Source organism: Pundamilia nyererei, unplaced genomic scaffold (genome assembly GCF_000239375.1).
Source record: "Pundamilia nyererei isolate P.nyererei 1_Seehausen unplaced genomic scaffold, PunNye1.0 scaffold00088, whole genome shotgun sequence".
Classification (NCBI taxonomy): Eukaryota; Metazoa; Chordata; class Actinopteri; order Cichliformes; family Cichlidae; genus Pundamilia; species Pundamilia nyererei.
In genome coordinates, this window is record NW_005187489.1 from 2,212,053 (window position 1) to 2,232,278 (window position 20,226).

General features: G+C 45.5%; 2 protein-coding genes across 4 annotated transcripts in view; both read left to right on the plus strand.

The window, feature by feature from the left end:
• The window catches only part of arhgef10 (Rho guanine nucleotide exchange factor (GEF) 10), a 44,561-nt gene extending 42,757 nt beyond the window's left edge, over positions 1 to 1,804 (plus strand). For all 3 annotated transcript variants that reach the window (XM_005739007.1, XM_005739009.1, XM_005739008.2), the window contains 2 exons: positions 451 to 945; positions 1,029 to 1,804. In XM_005739007.1, coding sequence (XP_005739064.1) covers positions 451 to 932 — 482 coding nt within the window. In that variant the 3' untranslated portion in view covers positions 933 to 945; positions 1,029 to 1,804. The remainder of the gene's footprint in view (positions 1 to 450; positions 946 to 1,028) is intronic.
• Positions 1,805 to 3,617: 1,813 nt separating this feature from the next.
• On the plus strand, positions 3,618 to 8,274 carry kbtbd11 (kelch repeat and BTB (POZ) domain containing 11). The gene is made up of 2 exons (XM_005739011.2): positions 3,618 to 4,281; positions 4,823 to 8,274. The coding sequence occupies exon 2, from the start codon at positions 4,914 to 4,916 to the stop codon at positions 6,825 to 6,827; it is 1,914 nt and encodes a 637-aa protein (XP_005739068.1). The 5' UTR covers positions 3,618 to 4,281; positions 4,823 to 4,913; the 3' UTR covers positions 6,828 to 8,274.
• The last annotated feature ends 11,952 nt before the right edge of the window (positions 8,275 to 20,226 follow it).

Below are 20,226 nucleotides of genomic sequence, written 5' to 3' on the forward strand. Positions count from 1 at the left end.
GGGCGTGTTTTTCTAGCAGTGGGGCTCTCCAGTGAAAGGAACCCTTAATGCTTCAGCATACAAAGACACTTTGGACAACTGCATCCTCCCAACTTTGTGGGAGCAGTTTGGGGATGGCACGACTGCACACCAGTGCACAAAACGAGGTCCATAAAGACATGGACGAGTTTGGTGTGGATGAACTTGACTGGGCCCACACAGGGTCCTGATAGAACGACTTTGAGATGAATTAGAAATTTTAAAAAATCCCATAAACACTCCCCAACCTTGTGGAAAGCCTCCCTAGAAGAGTTGAAGCTGTTACAGCTACAAAGGTTGGTTTGACATCACATTTAGAACGGGGTGTCACTCAGGTTCATAGTGTATTGTGGAGTGTACCTGCATCTATGATAAACAACATGTCCAGGTTCAAGTCTGAGATTAACTTTGAATGTTCGTGCCCGTTCTTAGGTCGGGGCATGGTGTCCTTACATGCTCACAGCGGACCGGTGAAGTTCCTCACCGCCGCCGCTGCAGTGTGTAACCAGCCGTCAGGCCCACTGCAGCCTGCAGAGTCAAAGGATGTGGAGAGCACCCAGCCTCCATCAGACTCAGCCCCGACCCCCTCGCAGGGACGAGGGGTGTGGCTGGGAGAGGCGGGCTGCACTGCCATGGCTCTCCAGGACTCCCTGTCCTCCTCGTCCTGTGGCTCGCTGGCTCCATCCCAGGGTTCGTTGGAGCACGGGCCTGAGGACGGGGCCCTTTATGATGTGCTCCACGACCCGGCCCATCACCAGAGAGGCCGCCGCTCAAGTAAGGTGGATGTCAGCTCTCTCTTGGTGGTCTCTGGAGGTCTGGGACACCGCAGGGTCAACAAGAAGACCAAGCAGTCTCGCCATGAGGACACCACCTCTACCATCATGATCTGGCAGATCCCCTTACTCAACATGTGACTCCAGCACCAAGGTGGGAGGTTAGCATTAGTCATCAGCAGGTAATGTCTACATGAAGTATAGAAAACCTTACATGTACCTTTTTGTTTTCCTCAGGTGAATCCAGAAGTGCTGCACACAACAAGGTCTACTGTTAACACTTGGCAGAATATTTGGGATCAATCAAAGCAACTAAGTGTCTTATTTAAACCGGAACGGGACAAAGATCCGAAAAACCAGGAGGAAATGACAGCTACCGAAGGTCGTACTGAGGACGGACCTGTAACAGAAACAGTCTCTGTTGCTACCGAGTGTTGGACGTTGCTCTGTAACCTAGCTAACACATTTCAGTGCTCTCCAGTGTTTCAGGTCCAACGTCTGGATCTGCAGTATTTAAATCAGTGTTGAAAAGAAATTAGGAGATAACAAGCGGCGGTCCAGACTGCTTGAAGACGCGCGAGGTATCTGCTGTCACGTGAACGTTTGTTGTAAGGTTAGAGCTTGTGTGTGTGTGTGTGTGTGTGTGTGTGTGTGTGTGTGTGTCCTTATGGAAACGATTTCCTCTTGTACCATCTCTGATGCTCAGACTATTATGTTAGCAGAGAAAAGGGGTTTTTAAAAAGGTAAACTTCAGATGAATAAAGAGTTTGTGAAGGCCTGATGAGGATCCCTGCTGGCCAGGTTTCTGTTCTTAAAGGGAGGAAAGACTTGCTGCCAACACCACAGATTTTCTTTTTTTGTTTTTTACCCTAATTCACTTTTTTTTTCTGGCATAACAATGTTTTAAGAAAATATATATAAAAGATTTATACTTTTCTCGTGCCTTTTATGTAATTATGTTTATTAACAAATCTATAAACGTTGTTTTATTGAGTAAACTTTTTTCCTTTGAAGCTTAGTGGAGATTTGTCACTTGTTCAGGTTCACAGAGGAGCACACTAACACACAGGCGGTCACATGGTGGTGAAGACATACAGTGTGCGAGACGACTCGGAGACGATCAGAGGGCCAAAGGGCGTCGGCGTGCCTCTGTGCTCGACTCTAACCTTGCACTGCGCTGTGATTGTGTGCAGCCATCGGTACATGCCGGGACTAGCAATGTGCCTGAGGGGCGGCAGGAACTGAGCCTGATGCAGCTCTTCCGGGATTTCTCCTGCTGCCGAGCAGAGAGGGTCAAGACACTTTCTCTCATAACGCCCACGTCCACCATTGCACAACCAGGTTTCACTATGAGTTCTAACAAAAATAGACATTTGGACATGTTCCCACAATCCTCAGCACCCCGGCCTGATTGCTAATACTGATCTGAGTTTTCTGGGTAGTATCTTATATGCTGCACCTACAGAATGTTGCATTAACTAGAAGTCAAACACAGATGATCTCATTGTAAGTAACCCAGTTATCAGGCTGTCTGACAGCTCTGCAACGGGAAGTCTTTTGTTTTCCGTCTGACCCTGAGGTTTCCATGGAGACGCTCATTTCATGTGCTTGTATCAGTCCTCGGCGAGGCTTTGTTCTGAAAATATCTGGCATTAAAACTCCCAGCTGAATGCCCTCTAATCTCACAGGGTTGATATTTGTTTGATGCCCTCGCCGTGGCTTCCCTCTATTTTTATATCTGAAGGTCAGTTGTTAAGACATGCAGCCTCCGTGGAGGAGAGGTCACAGACCCACGCTGCTGCTGCTCTGTGAGGCTGTCTTCTTTTAAACAAAAACATGAAATATTATACGGTTTGACTAAAAAGACCTTTATATATATGAGCAAAGATGGAAGATATTCAAAGAATACTGTGCTTTAGGGACCAATATAAAAGCCCGTTCAGGAAGAAGTAAATGCTCCTTTCTCCATGTTAAAAGCTTGTAACTGAAACATCTTCAAACACAGTTATCTCTGAGTCTTTTCCTCGCAGTATGAAGCACCTTGAGATCAGTTGTAAACTGTGTTACATAAATGTAATGGGACTGAACTGATCTGACAGAGCTCTGTCATTTTGTATAGATGAGCTCAGAGAGCATGGCTCATTCACCTGCCTGTATATGTTCTGCCACGTGCACACTGCAGGGTTTGAGTGGGAACATAATGAGAAGTCGGGAATTAATCAAGCTGAACATTCAAACGCTGAAATTCATCTTTCTGTTCAGGATTGCAAATGAATAACTGTAGTTATCAATAAATATAAAGCAATAATTATGTTCTAGCATTAAAAATATCATTTTGATTAGAGAGCTTGTGCATACTGGTGGATTAGCCCAAACAGAAACACGAGACATGACTTTGGTAATTACCAGTGCTGTTGATTCGGGGCAGATGTGGCATAAACACAGTGTAAGAACTGTACTGTATCTCATGCAGCGAAAGCCTCTTGGATTTGTTTTCACATTTTTTGATGTTAGCGGTCATTCCGTTGACAGGTTGGTGAATGCTTTGAATATATTTTCAGTGTTTTAGTTTTAAAGACGCTCAGCTGTGAGCTGCATCTCTGATGTGGAATGATGCCATGCTTTGGCTACCCGGGATGAGCCCAGCCATCCAGGACCTCTACGGGCTTTTTCCTCCATACGTCTTAGTGTGGTGACGTCACGGCTGACCCTCTGCAGGTTGTACCCTCTGTCGCAAAGTTTTCGCAGATCTCATTATTTCTGTATTATCACATATGAATTATACCGAAGCGGTCTTTTTAGTAGGTGTGTGTGTGTGTGTGTGTGTGTGTGTGTGTGTGTGTGTGTGTGTGAGATGCTTATATGAGCTTACAGATGTTACATGCACATGGACTTATATTTGACCCCCCGCGGTCCCCCCTCACACGGATCATGTGCAGGAATGCTGTGTCCAGCGCGCGCACAGCAGATGGAGGCACGCGCCGTTGAGTGTGGGGTTAACGCCGACCGATGAGGGCGTGGTCTGGGTCAATAATAACCACCTCGCTCCAGCCAGCTGTTCCACAAATAATTAAAGACAACAAAAATCAACATCCGGAGTGCTCGTGGAGGTGGGAGCCTATCACTGCGGTCCTCTGCTCCAGCTTGGACGCGCGCATCGGCTCTCCGCACTTTCCACCGGAGGAAATTACACGTCCACGGCTGATCTGAAGGAGGTGTGACTTGAGATGACTGTTTGATCGTCCCCCTGCCTCGCCTCCGCCGCGGAGCTCCGGCACATTTTACAGGATGAGCGGATGAAACGGCAGCCCGGAGTGTCCGGAGGTAGAAATAAAGGTGACCGTGAATCGGAATCGACCGTGAGGTGAACTCGTCCCGGGGAGCTCAGGCTCGCAGCTTCATCGGGACTGTCTTACGTAACTGAGCTTTGTGCAGGGACGAGCAGGGAAAGCGCTGGTGTCGAGCTGTTGATCACAGCCAGAAAACGAAGGTAGGTCGCAGTTTACCGAGAACGCGCAAAAATCCATGCTTTGGTTTCACGTTGTGTTGCAATTACACGAAAACGCTTTAAATCCGACTCAGTTCTAATGAATGAGCAGCTGTGGCTCGTTCGAGCGACGTTATCCTTGAAGGAAACAAACAGGAGTTTTGGACACAATTCCAAAAATCAACGTTTTCCTTCCTATTAAACATTATTCCATCGGAGTGCCACCATATGCGCATGCGTTCTGCATGTGTACAGATTACCACATAGAGAGGACAGGGTGATTATTGCAGTGGGCAGTTTGCAGAAGCTGCATGTCGGGATTACTTGTGTTTCTTTGTTGAGCTGCAGATGTTGCTCAAAGGCTGTGCGTGATGGCAAATCATTACTGGCAGCAAAAAGTCTTTTTCCTTCAAATGTTTTCAAGATATTAGAGAAAGGGCGCCCCTTAGAGAGCGAGAAAGTCTTTGCAGCTTCCAGACGGGTTCTTTTTGTTCTAGTCCACTGGATGTTGATTAAATTCCCTCTTTGTTTTCTCCAACTGTAGGTGAAGAGAGAGGAATCCCCTCACAGCTTTGTCCGTCCGCTCAGCATGATCAGTGAGAACGTCGTCTCCCATCACCAGTGAGTACATTGAGATGACTGAGGGCCACAGGCAGGGAGGAGGGGCTGTCACTGTGGAGGCTGATGCCATTCTCCACACGGCGAACTCGGACTTTATCACGCTTACTGACAAAAACAGGAATTTATGTCCAGGGTTCGTCCAGGGATTCCTGCAAGATGAGCCCGGCTTCAGCCCTCCTGCAGGGTTTGAAAAGGAATACCTGCTGGATGGAAGCCTGATGGAGAATAACCACACTGATAACCAGAAAGGTGGCAGCTCATACATCTCGAGTGCTGATCGGTTTTACCTTTCAGGTGACAAGGAAAGTCCAGAAGCCCCACCTCACACTGGCTCCAATCACATTGCTGGCATGCAGCAAAACTGTGCAGGTGGCGAAATCCCCAACGGCGCCCGAGCTAAAGTGTCCTACAGTGCAGATTCCTCCATACACCTGCCCAGCCAGGCCCAACAGGAAGCCGATCAGCCGGCTCTAAAATCAATCCTGGCGCACAGGGACGGCAGCCAGGAAGCTGGAAACACACAGCCCCACAGTGAGCCCGACTTAGTCATAGAGGTAGGTGGGCAGACGATCAACGCTCACAGGTCTGTCCTAGCTGAGAAGAGTGACTACTTCAAAGCACGGCTGTCACGCAACATCCTGAAAGTGAAGGGTATCAGTTATAAGACTTTGTCCACGTTGATAGACTATGTGTACACTTCAAACATCAGTGTTAGCAAAGACAATGTAGTCGATGTCATCACGGGGGCTAAAATCCTGCAGATCCCCTGTGCCGTCCAGGCAGCTATGGACTCCATGTCTGAACAAATCACGGCGGAGAACTGCTACGAGATCCTCACCATCGCCAAGAAGCAGCGGCTGAGTGAACTGAAGGAGACCGCCTACGGATTCATGAGCGACAACTTCCTCCAGGTCCTCAAAGACCCCGCCGCGTACGGGCGTTTGACGGGATCTGAGAGGGATCTGATTCTGAAGAAGAGAATGGAGGGGAGGAAGACTCTGATGGTTGCAGAGATAAACGACGTGTTCGACCGAGTTGGGAGCCGGCCGCCGAGTCGCTGTGGCAGCCGGCCACAGAGCCCTTTGTCGGTGGGGTCTTTGGAGGAGAACCATATGATTTACCACTTTAACGAGACAGCAAATGACTGGAGACCTTTGACTGCCATGCCCGAGGACGTAAATACTAAAGGCTGTGGGATCTGCACCATGTATAACTACCTGTTTGTGGCCGGGGGAATAAAGGGCTACGGGGACAAAGGCAAGGTTTCAGACAAGGTCTTCTGTTACAACCCTATAACCAACCGCTGGGCCGAGGTCAGACCTCTGAACCAGGCCCGTGCCCAGCTAAAGCTCCTATCTATGGATGGCTATCTGTATGCCATTGGAGGGGAATGTTTGTTTACGGTGGAAAAGTACGACCCTCGAATGGACCGCTGGACGACAGTAGCCCCCTTGCCCAAGGGAGCCTTTGCAGTGGCCCACGAGGCGACCACCTGCAGTGGAGAAATTTACGTATCGGGCGGCTCTCTTTTCTACCGCCTCCTCAAGTACGACCCTAAGAGAGACGAGTGGCAGGAGTGCCCCTACAACAACAGCAGGAAGAAGTCCACCGACATGGTGGCGCTGAAAAGCTTCATCTACCGCTTTGACGTCAGCCGCGAGCAGGGGATCAACGTCTTCAAGTACAACACCATCGTGAAAATGTGGCACGACTGCATGTCGCAGAGGCTCGGGAGTCACTTACCCTTCAGGTGTGCCGTCATCGGGAACTGCATCTACTGCGTGAACAAAAGCCAGACTCTCCAGTTTGTAGTGGAGGAGGAGAACGCCTACTTTGTTGAGGAGACGCTGAGGGCACCTCTGGAGGCGAAAGGCGTTCTTTTTCCGTTTGTTCTCACTTTGCCCGAAAAGCCTGAAAGAGTTGCGTAGCGTGTCTGTGCGTGTGTGCGTGTGTGTGTGTGTGTGTGTGTGAGAGAGAGAATAACACAATAAATGTGTCATAGTAAGCCTGCAATAAGCAGAAGACCTTATGTACACTCTTCAATGTCAGCTTCCTATCTCAGTGTCTCATTGCCTGCTTGCAATCGAATGTGTGTATTTGCATGGCGCAGTAATGCATCTGCAGGGTCGAGCCTTAAAAACAAACCTTTTTTTAATGTTGAACGAATGCAACGATATTAGTTTCTGCAGATAATGACACGATGAAAGTGATTAATTTGTGTGCTAATGTTTTGTTTGGTGACTTTTTTGTAGTTTTAGATATTACTGTATTAACTAGCTGACCTGTGACTGGTAACATAAGCGAGTGTTTTATTGATGGAAGCTGGAAGCTGTTCTAGTGCGCTTTATGAACGACACACACAGGTTCTATGCAACGAGTGCTTCTGCTGTAATGCTGTTTGTAGTTATTGTGAGTGGAATCTGGAAGAAGTGTAGTTCTCTTCAAACACCAAGTCTTCGAAACCACCCCAATAAGGTCCCCGCCACACTAAACCTAAAGCTTTATATTTATAAATCAGAAATCGAAGCCATTATGATCAAATATGTATAAATTACATGTATCTATTTTGCATATGGTGCATACTCTACATTTAGCCAAAGATAACTACCCCGTCAGGCTCTATTAAAACCAACACACTAACTTTTCTTTTTTTGTTTTTCTTTTTTTTAAAGGATTTCACTACTTTTGTCACTACAGGAAAAACCTAAAGCAATAGCATTCCTGCACAGCACACAGGCCTGTGGTTTGCTGCTCACAGGCAGGTTCAGGAAAGTTTAAGGATGCAGGTTACTCCCCGTGCACAACGACCCTCTGCTACAGGTTTGTATTCACATGCCAGCTGATTACTTTAATTCATGCTTAGCTTTCAGGTCAAAGGTCAGATCTGACACTACATTGCCTTCAGTCAGTCTAGTAAAAAGGAGATCCTGATGATTCTGCACCAACGCTAATAAGCCATGTTGTTCTTGCATCTGTGCACGTGAATACACACGCTACTCTTCTTTTGGACATTTTACAGCATTCGTGGTTGCTTCAGTAACACAGTGGGCGTTTTGTACGGAAGCTAGTGCTGATATATTCCTAAAATCGAACTGCTTTTGATAATGTTTGTAGAAGTGTCTCTGAGCAATCAGTGCGACTCAGACAAAAATGGATGTGGTCTTGATATTTGGACGGCTGGAACCTGTAGATTTTGTGAATTTATGTGGGGCGTTTGGTAGTTTTGAATCTGCTGCTGTGATGATCGGTGAATTAATGCAACGCAAGGCAACGGCTTCCTGTTCATGGCATTTGGAGTGGGCTGAGAAACGAGCTGTGGGATAATGTATATCAGAACTAAGTGCTTCAAATAAAATATTTTATGTCTGAAACTGATCTGGTGTTTTGAATATGTTTCTGTGGTGATGAGGAAGGGCGCCAGCCTTCTGCTTAATCTGCCATGGAGCTACACTGCCATCTTGTGGACACTGCTGTAATAGCACCAAATCTATGACCTTCAGAGCAGTGGTGGGGAACAGTTCTGCAGGTTTTAGATAAAACCCTGGTCAACACAAATTGGATTAGTTCATTACCAGGCCTCTGGAGAACTTGAAGATATGTTGAGGAGGTCATTTAACCATTTGAGTCAGCTGTGTTGGATCAAGAACGCATCTAAAACCCCCACCCCAGCGTTACAGGAAACCCCGTGTTATTATTTTAGGCTTATATAAATGTATCTAAATTTCCATCACCTTCAGATTTCATCATAATTCAGTTATTACTGAACAACTTACAAACTTAATTCTCAATATAACAGGAAGTGTTGAATATATTTATGACAATTTACAATCTTTTTATATTATTAAACATTATCAAGAGTTTTTCCATGTTAATATTGTTATTAAACAAAGCAACAGTGATATGCCTGTTTGTATTCACGAGTATTAAAAAAACACTGATGCAGTGTGTGTATAATTTTAATGTCATATAAATAATCTGTGGTCAGGATCCAGTTTAAATTTTCTGACTTGTTTTTAAGAGTCTCCACAGTTTGGTTCTCCTTTACCTGACACAACCCGACGATCCTACCCGAGCCTGAGGTCTGCGAACTGGCTGCTCTTAGATATTTGTAGATCCGGGCTTGAAAGCAGAGGTGATCGAGCCTTTTCAGTGGTGGCTCCCAATCTTACCTGTTCACATCAGAGCCCTCCAGTCTTTCACTCACTTTAAAACACTAGCTGAGTGGACTGTCTTGGCTGTTATTATGCAAACGCAGTCTTTAAAATTGTTTTATTTGAGTTTTATTGTTGATGTAATGACAGTTATATATAGTGTATATTTGCTAGTGTATATTTTGGTCAACATAGAGTTATTTCTGTAGCGCATTTTAAATAACCTGACTGGACTCGACTTACAGGACACATAGAATTTGTTCTGTCAAAGTTGATGAAATTACGAATCCAGAAAAGTACCAGCAGATTGTGATCCACCATGCAGGTAACCCCTGCACAGCATAGCAATGATCCCAAACACACTGCTGATGCAGTAAAAACATTTCCGAACAGGAAAACACGGAATGGAAAAGCAGTGTACATCCAGAGAGAAGCTTGAGATTATCCTTCAAGAAGTCCGGGGAGCTATTCGAGATGACTGCTTAAAGAAATCTACCTAAGATGGTTCAGGCTGCGCTGAAGAATAAAGGTGGTCATAGAATATTTCAAACCTGTTAGAAATGCAGAAACGTCATGCATGTTTTCCCATGTTTCACTAAATCACTGCAACTATTTCAGATTTTTCTACCAAAATGTGAAGAAACGAGGGATGACTGAAGACTTCTCCACATCACTGAAATCATAAGAGCAATTAAAAAATACCCCCCCCACACACACACACACACACACACACACAAAACAGAAGGTATTGTACTTGGTGAGTTACTGTTGTCATTTAATGAAGTATCCTTTTACAACATTCACAGGTTTCCCAGTCACTGAATCTGTATACTTTCTGATGACCACCAGGGGGCGCCTCCCCCGGTTCCAAGAAGACTTGTAGGAATTTGTGGTTAAACGGGTCACGGCTCTCTCGCCAATGACTTTACTGGGTCAGTCATTAGTTTCATGTCTTACTGAATAAAACATGAAGTTAAGTTTATAAATTCTGGTCAATAATTGAGACATAAAGGAGGATTAACCAGTGCCTAGAGCTTTTGGTGTCAGATCTGTCCCTCCCTTCTTGTGTCACAGTCGGTGACATGTTGGTGGCTTCGTCCATCTTTTATACTTTTGTCATCATTACAAAGTAACTACAAATGCATTTTTAAGGACTGGAATCATTACTGAATAACTAAAGGAATCCAAGGGGGCCAACATGAAACCCTCGGTGAGCTGGTTCAGGCCCCCTGACCACATGTTTGATACCCCTGGGTAAACACCGCCTTTGCTAAACTGTGGTGACCACTGTAATCAGAATTGGAATAACAGGAAGAGGAAATGCCTCTACGTGGTGGGAACAACCCGAATGAGCTGATGATAATTTACCAACTGCTCGCAGCAGATGGCCCCGCCCCTTCCTGAGCCTGGTTCTGCTGGAGGTTTCTTCCTGTTAAAGGTTTTTCCTTCCCACTGTCACCAAAATGCTTGCTCATAGGGGGTCATCTGATTGTTGGGTTTTTCTGTGTGTATTATTGTAGGGTCGACCTTACAGTATAAAGCGCCTTGAGGTGACTGTTGTTGTGATTTGGCGCTGTGTAAATAAAACTGAATTGAATAAAACATTTTACTTGTGAAATGAGGGGACCTTTTATCATTCTACATAAAATATTATGAAACAGATGAAATACAATACAGTACACATATACTGCATCAATAAACACAGCTTACAAGTTACAGTGTACTGTGGTCCACTTAAAACTCCAAACAGCACCAGCATGTGGACATGTGCTGAGAAAAGCTCAAATCAAAATCCAATTATCTGGTACATTTATAGATATACCAATGCATGTCTGGAGGTGTGTCTCCTGTGCCCAGCCTGTCCCTGTAGATCAGGAGTGGGGACCTCCAGGCCTCGTGGACCGGTGTCCTGCAGGTTTTAGATCTCACCCTGGATCAGCACACCTGGCACAAATGATCAGTTCATTAGCAGGCCTCTGGAGAACTTCAAGACATGTTGAGGAGGTCATTTAGCACTTTAAATCAGCTGTGCTGGATCAAGGACACATCTAAAACCTGCCAGACACCAGCCTTCGAGGCCTGGAGTCCACCTGCTGTAGGGCCTGGTTCTATTGGAAGTCTTATCCTGCTGAAATGGAGTTCTTCCTCGCCGATATCGCCAGTTGCTGCTCGTGTTTTTGTTGTGTCAGAGCAACCTGTAACGTGGTTTAAGAGCATGAACCAAAGGACGTCACCGCTGTGTTACTTCCACATGAATCAAAGCAGGGTCATCAGTAACATAAATGGGTCAAAGACATGTTGTTTATATGCACAATCAACAAAACAACAATAATTTTTTGCCTTCATTTATATAAATGAAATCCAGAGTTTGGGTGGGAGTAAATAAATATTTTATGCATTTAAATTTTATCTGTGGCGAAATATTGGTGATTGTTCTGTTTTTTGGCATTTTAATAATTTCTTTCATAATGTTTTTGGATGGACTGATGGACTGAGTTCAATTCCAACACCAGGCCGGGGTCTTTCTGTGTGGAGTTTGCATGTTCTCCCCGTGTTTGCGTGGGTTCCCTCCGGTTACTCCGGCTTCCTCCCACCATCCAAAGACATGCAGCTTGTGGGGATAGGTTAATTGGATAATCCAAATTGTCACTAGGTGTGAATGTGCGAGTGAATGTGAGTGCGAATGGTTGTCTGTCCCTGTGTGTTGGCCCTGCGACAGACTGGCGACCTGTCCAGGGTGTACCCTGCCTCTCGCCCTATGACAGCTGGGATAGGCTCCAGCGCCCCCCGCGACCCTGAAAAGGATAAGCGGAAGCGAATGGAGCGAATGGAATGTTTTTCCATATTTTGGATGAAATTGGTTCACATTTCTCTTGAAATTCGCTCTGTCGGCACTGGAGGGCAGTGTGAGCCTGATGAAAACCAAGCTTTTTCCTGCCGTGCCTGAGCTGCTGCTGGACTGTCACAGCTGCTTTACAAGCAGGTTGGGCTGCAGCCAGAACAAGTAGCCCCTCATGTGTAGTTCACTTAAAATTGGATTTACCAACAATGCATAACAAACCTACAATTAGATACTATCATCTGGAAGGCTCAAACAGGTTTGGCACGACTACTTACTTATATAAGAAAATCCTGCATTACCTGTGGGCCTGCTCCACCTTTAGGGCGGAACCGTGTCAGAAATGTAATAATGTGGTTAGAGAACCGGCTGATGCGTCGTTTGGGCTGTTGGTTGCTAAAACCTCTAATACCAAATGACGTTTGGCTCATTTATTGTCTCATCTGAGTTAACTGCGCAACGAATAGATGTTAGTTTCAGGGCTATAATAAAGCTGGTCTGAGAGGGAACTAGATGTTCTTCAGGGATCTGTTCCCAAGCTTTAGAAAATCTAGTTCATGACAGAGAGATAAAAAAAAAAAAAAAAAAAGAATAATTTATATAAATGTATAGCTTCATAGTTACACAATTAAAATCATCTGCAACTCAGCAAAAATGTAAGTTGTTACTTCAGTTTATTTTTTAAACGTATTTTTACAGAACGCTATTATTTTATTAATTCCTGTTTCAATGTAGCATTACTTTGGAGATCATCCCTGGCTACTGGCTAATGTAGCTAATAAACAGTGTTTGCTAGGTTCAGGGCTGTCATAGACTGATTACTTAAAGGTTAACATTAACTTTGCTTTAACAGCTTGTAATCGGTCAAAATGCTAGTTACACTTCATTAGGTGCATCTGTTCAACGGCTCTCCGTGTTCAGCCATGCAGACATGGTCACAACAAGCTGCTGATGTCCAAATGGAGCCTCAGCTTGGAGAGGAAGGGCCTGAGTATTTTAAAAACTGCTGATCTGCTGGGATTTTCTCACACAACCAGAGAACTGAGAATGACCCGCTGTCTCAGGGAAGGACAGCAAACTAAGGCTACAGTTCACACGGACATTGCCTTCAGATGCTTGATTTCTGCTGCAACTTTCAGAGGGTAGGTTCAGATGTTGGTGTGAATACCATGAAAGAATGGCTCCATCCTGCCTTGTATCAGCAGTTCAGGCTGCTGGTGGTGTGAAGGTGTGGGGGATATTTCCTTGGCACACTTAGGGCCTCTTAGTACCAACTGAGCATCGTTTAAACACCTCGGCTTTATAACCACAGTACTTATCTTCTCTTAGTAGCATAACGTGCCATGTCACAAAGCTCAGACTGTTTCAAACTGGTTTCTTGAACATGACAATGAGTTCAGTGTACCCTAATGGCTTCCACTACAACCAGATATCAGTCGAATTAAGCACCTTTGGGATGCAGTGGAACGAGAGAGATTCTCATCATGGATGCAGGCGACAAATCTGCAGCAGATGTGTGAAGCTCTCTGTCAATATGGACCAAAATCTCAGAGGAATGTTTCCAGCAGCCTGTTGAATCTGTACCATGAACAATTACAGCAGGTCTGAAGGCAAAAAGTCCAACCTGGTACCAGCAAGGTGTAACTAATGAAGTGGCTGGTTAGACTATGTCATGGTCCTGAGTTCTGCTTCATGTTTTCACTGTAGTGTTAAGTTTTTTGGAAAAGGGTTATATTTTAGCTTTATTGTCTAAAACTTTTGAATTTTAAATTAAAAATGATGATGTTCTTTGGATTTAGGCAACGCAGTGGTTAGCACTGCTGCCTCACAACAAGAACGCTTTGAATCCACCTGTGTTATCCCTGGATGAACGACCTGTCTGGGGTGTAACCCGCCTCCCCATCTCCCCCAACTCTTACCTGTGCTTACCTGAGACAGTGGGTCATTCTCAGTTCTCTGGTTGTGGATACATGGAAAAGGAGGAAGGAGGGATGGACAGATGGATGGACGGATGGACGGACAGACAAACAGACGATGGGTGGACAGATGGACAGACGGATGGACTGATGGATGATTTAACGGATGAATGGACAGACGGACGGACGTACAGACGATGAATGGATGGATGGATGGATGGACGGACGGACAGACGATGCATGGATGGATGGATGGACGGACGGACGGACGGACGATGCATGGATGGATGGATGGACAGACGGACAGACAGATGATGGATGGATGGACAGACGGACGGACAGACGATGGATGGATGGCTGGATAGATGGATGGATGGACTGATGGACAGATGATGGATGGATAGATGGATGGACAGACGGACAGACAATGATGGATGGACAGATGGATGGATGGACAGACAGATGATGGATGGATGGACAGACGGACGAACGTACAGACGATGAATGGATGGACAGACGGACGGACAGACGATGGATGGATGGACAGACGGAGGGACGGACAGACGATGGATGGATGGACAGACGGACGGACGGACAATGATGGATGGACTGATGGATGGATGGACAGACAGATGATGGATGGATGGACGGATGGATGGACAGACAGATGATGGATGGATGGACAGATGGATGGATGGATTGATGGATGAACAGACAGGCGATGGACGGACAGACAGACGGACGGACAGACGATGGATGATGGATGGACTGACAGATGGGTGGACGGACAGACGATGGACAGACGGATGGACAGACGATGGATGGATGGATGGACGGACTGACGGACGGACAGACGATGGATGGATGGATGGACGGACTGACGGACGGACTGACGGACGGACAGACGATGGATGGATGGACTGACGGATGGATGGATGGACAATGGATGGATGGATGGACGATGGATGGACGATGGATGGACAGACAGATGATGGATGGATGGACAGATGGATGGATGGATTGACGGATGAACAGACAGGCGATGGACGGACGGACAGACGATGGACGGACGGACAGACAGACGATGGACGGACGGACGGACAGACGATGGATGGATGGACGGACGGACTGATGGATGGGTGGACGGACAGACGATGGACAGACGGACGGACAGACGATGAATGGATGGCTGGATAGATGGATGGATGGACTGATGGACAGACGATGGATGGATGGACAGGCAGACAGACAATGATGGATGGACAGATGGATGATGGACAGACAGATGATGGATGGATGGGGACAGACGGACGAACGTACAGACGATGAATGGATGGATGAATGAATGGACGGACAGACGGACGGACGGACAGACGATGGATGGATGGACAGACGGACGGACGGACAATGATGATGGACCGATGGATGGATGGACAGACAAATGATGGATGGATGGACAGATGGATGGATGGATTGACGGATGAACAGACAGGCGATGGACGGACGGACAGACGATGAATGGACGGACAGACAGACGATGGACGGACGGACGGACAGACGATGGATGGATGGACGGACTGACGGATGAGTGGGTGGACGGACAGACGATGGACAGACGGACGGACAGACGATGGATGGATGGATGGATGGACGGACTGACGGACTGACGGACGGACGGACGGACAGACGATGGATGGATGGATGGACTGACGGATGGAGGGATGGACAATGGAGGGATGGACTGACGGATGGAGGGATGGACTGACGGATGGATGGATGGACTGACGGATGGATGGATGGACGATGGATGGATGGGGACAGACGGACGGACAGACGATGGACGGATGGACTGATGGATGGGTGGATGGGTGGATGATGGATGGACGATGGACGGACTCTGTCAGCTCCTCTTTCCTCTGCCTTTTTGTGTTTTGTTTTGTTTTGTTTTTTTCAGCGAAATAAAGTTTTTATTTTCTGGGCAGCTTTTTAGTGAATATATTAAAAAGGTGGTATCATCTTTGGCGATGGTGTGGTTGGTACGGTTGCTATGGGATGTCCTGTCAATAATCTTTGGCCATAACTTTTAACTGCAGCACTAAAAAACAGAGACCCTTAAATTACTGTTATGTCACACCTTTTTAGCATCTTCCTCTCTCTCCTTTTAAAACACTGTCTCTTTTATCTTGCAGTAATTCCCCACAGCACACATAAAGGTGGAACCATACTGATCGGGTCTCCTAAATTTCTGAAGCTTCTGGAGCTCGAAGTGTGACACAGGCGCTCACTTGATGAGGTGAGTGAATTCATTTGGCGAGCCGCAGCACGGTTCTGGAAACCTGGTGCGGAGGTAAGCAGCTCGCCCCGCGCCGCAGATGCCTTTAGTTTTCTTATGGAATACTAATTACGTTTGCATAATTGGTTTTAGTCATTTAAATGGGGGAGCTTGTTAAATCTTTTCCCCCTGTTTTCACCTACAGCTAAATTTAGCTAACAAGGTCTGTGTGAATCTGAACTGCTTTGTTCAAAAAACGAGGCATTAGTGGTTTAGACTTCAGAGTGCACTGTCAATTGATCTCACATCTTGAAAGAAAGGAGATAAAATTTTAAATGACTTACAACTGCTTATGTGATAAGCTGCAGGAATGTTTTGTGCTTCGCTGATGAATAGCTTTGAGCAGCCTCTTTCTCTGTAATGGCAGCGAGATGTAAAAAATGTGACATTTTGTTTTTAATTTCCAGTTGATTATCTGTGATTATGTGCTAAAACAGCAAACTCGCACCCCTTTAGAGAGACAGAGTGAAAACGTAAAAGGCTGGAAATTGGAATCACCAGAGAAAAGTATGGCCTGAGGAGAAGCATCATGTAATGTGCTTTTCCGTATCCACCCCACACTCTCTCATTTTTGCCATTTGAATATACACAGAATTATTTACACCTTCAAGGCAACTCGACTGAACTGCACATCAGTCAATTAGTAAATCAGAAATTTTCTGTGATTCCAGTTTAGTGTGGAGTCCATGGCTCCCTCCGGTCTGCCCCCCCTCCTCTTTTTAGTCTCCCATCTTGACAGTGACAAATTACTCCTCTGCTTGGCGAGATTGAAAATTAAAAGCATTTAAAGCTGCTCATGCATTTATGCTAATGAGAAATTCAGATATGATTTGCATGCGAAAGAGGCTAGTCGGAGGACTCATCGTTGCCCCAGCCACCTCCATCCCCTGGATTTCTTTAGGCTCTTCATTATTTTTTCCTTTATGTGTGAGCAAAGAGGGAAGTGCGGTGTGTAAACAGTCTGCATGACTGCATTACATACAGGAAATTGCATTGTTACCTAAGAGCCTGAAGTCTTAGTACAGTATTTATGCAGGAGCCTACTATTGCAGCTCCCCCCGTCCCCCTTCCCAGAGCCACTCAGGCAAATTGGGTCATTGTGTCTGGCACTGTCACATCACGCTGCAGGAGGAAACACACCGAACGTAATGACACTCTGCAGCTACTGCTCACGCTGCCTCCTGTCAGCGCTCGCATACAGACTCCTAGCCGCTTACCGGTCTAGCTTTAGCAAGGCAAAGTTTAAAAAACGAACATAATTCTGTGGGCATAAGCTCCTGAAGTCTAATATTAAAATGTTTGTTCAGATGAAAAAGGCTTTGTTTGGTGATAAACACGTGCAGAACACTTTGGATCCGAGAGGATTAAGACTCTGTGCCGATTTGTTTTCCCAGTAAGCTCCATCCATGTCTTCCTCTCCAAATATCAAAGCGTGTGCTTCTTTGAATTTGTTTGTTGCACACTTGCTAAACGATTGTAACCTTGGAAACAAGATGCATTAATGAAGGTGGAAAATGAAATGGGGCTTTAATTTGTTTCAGTGTTCATAGCTAGGTGAAATGGATTAGCTTTGATTGAGGTGTGAGATGAAGAAGCAAAGCGCTGACATGACACTCGTATTTGTCATCGTGTCATTTCAAGGAGGATGCTGCAGCAATTATGAATATGGGTACACAGCAATTAAAAGCGCTACTATTCATTAATAATTTTTATATTAATTTTTCAGCGGACGCCAAAATGATTGCCACTGCGCACAAGCTTTCCAATTATGCCGCTTAATTAGAAATGTCAATATTAAGAAATAATTAAACTTGGGAATACATTAAGGTTGTCAGAAATACTTAAAAAGTTATGACCGTCGCTCAGACGATGTTTTCTATAATATATTTTGCAATGATTTGTAAATTAAAGATGAGACTTTGATCAATGTGTACGACAAACTGGATACTGGTTACTTAGTTACAGGAACACTCCATCTTTGGTTTGTTTTTTTCTTCAGAGACGACGCTCTCAGAAACGGCGTCTTATTGCGGTAAAGGAGCCTCTGCTTTAGCGCCTGTCCTTCTTGGAGCTGCTCGCTTCTGCAGCCTCGCAGACTTCAGCAGTATACATGAATGTGGACGTCTGTCTTTGAATGCTAAAAATTGAGATAAAAGTCAGACACTCTGAGTCAGTGGGGGGTTTAAAGTCCAAATTACGCCTGTGTTTACTTCATACACTGCCCAGTTTGAGTTCAAGTAGGCCTAATTTCGGTGAGGCGGGGAGGGGGGGGGGGATATACGTATATAAGAAATTTGATGATTTAATCAGAATCGAAAACACTTGAAAATCAGTTGAAAGTTGAACAGACTCTAATGATTTTAATTGTGGAATGAACAGCTGCTCTGTAACAGAGTGGTGCTCGGCATAATACACTCTGAATATGGTTTATTCTACTTGGTGTTAAAGGTAAAGACCAATGGCGCCAAATCACAACAACAGTCGCCTGAAGGTGCTTTATACTGTAAGGTCGACCCTACAATAAGACATACAGAGAAACACCCAACAGTCATATGACCCCCTATGAGCAAGCACTTTGGCGACAGTAGGAAGGAAAAACTCCCTTTTAACAGGAAGAAACCTCCAACAGAACCAGGCTCAGGGAGGGGCGGGGCCAGCTGCTGTGATTGGTTGGGGTGAGAGAAGGAAGACAGGATAAAGACATACTGTGGAAGAGAGACAGAGATTAATAACAGATATGATTCAATGCAGAGAGGTCTATTAACACATAGTGAGTGAGAAAGGTGACTGAAAAGAAAAATCATGGGAATCCCCAGCAGCCTACGTCTATTGCAGCATAAGTAAGGGAGGATTCAGGGTCACCTGGTCCAGCCCTAACTATATGCTTTAGCAAAAAGGAAAGTTTGAAGCCTAATCTTAAAAGGAGAGATAGTGTCTGTCTCCCGAATCCAAACTGGAAGCAACAGCACTTTTAATTAGAGAATAAAAAAATGAATTTTTCAATAAAGTGCATGTTTGACAGTCCAGGCTCTAAACTAAGCGTGTGAATGTAGTGTGGTTATAGACAAGGATGTTAGCACTGTCGCCTTTCTGTGTGGCGTTTGCATGTCCTCCACGAGTCTGCGTGGTTCCCTCCCACAGTCCAAAGACGTACTCTTTAGGTTAATCAGTGACTCTAACTGAGCCATAGGTGTGAATGAACGCCCGTCTCTCTGTGTTAGTCCTGTGATGGACGGGAGTCTGTCCAGGGTGTCCTAGGCTCCACCCCCCCACCCCTCCGCCCACGTGACCCTTACTTGGATAAACTGTTGATGGATGATTCTAAACATCTAGTACCTGAGTTCTAAAGTACGTCTATCCGGTGTTGCTCTGACAGCTGAGCACATGTGGAGCTGCTCGGTTTGTCTCTCAGCATTAAAAGAAGGAAGCCTTGACTTGCTTGTTTTTATCATGAGAGACAAAGTGGTGTTGAACTGCCTTTGATCATCGGAATAAATTTTCATTCTAATATAGATCTCACAGGTAGCTGCATATTGATGCTAGTAGGCTTAAGGCGGGCTAATAATCAAGTAGAGCCATCACCTGTTGACTGTGGCGGAAGCTCGCTGAAAGAAAGACTTGAAAGCATTTGTACCTCAAAGCCACGCCAGCCTCTAATGATAGGATCGGTCTTGGCACAGCACGTTGGCCACGTTTCCCTCAAAGCCTTGTGTGACAGCTCTTTAATTGGACTTCTCCATTCTCTCTGTGCTTTAACGTGTTACTATTGCTGGGTTATTGTGCCATAATTACACCACATTTCTTTAAAGCATAATAAAGGCAAGCGAGACAAAGTTGAGCTGAAAGAGCTCCATACCTCTGTGTATGAATGTTCATCTGGACCTTCATATCCCTCTCTGAGAGTCATTCCTTCCTGTAATCAAGTGCTGACTGAGCGCTCATGCATGTAAGAGAATGAGCGAGTCAGACTCAGACTGGTGTCACGGTGAAAGCAATGCTTTTGCCTCCGTCGGGGGATAATTACTAAAACCGTGTCCAATTACCTTTGTGTGTTGTTTGTAGCTCTAAGTGAGCAGAAAAAAGATTTTG

Coding starts and splice junctions, on each gene's coding strand:
- kbtbd11 (XM_005739011.2), top strand. CDS start 4,914: ATGACTGAGGGCCACAGGCAGGGAGGAGGGGCTGTCACTGTGGAGGCT.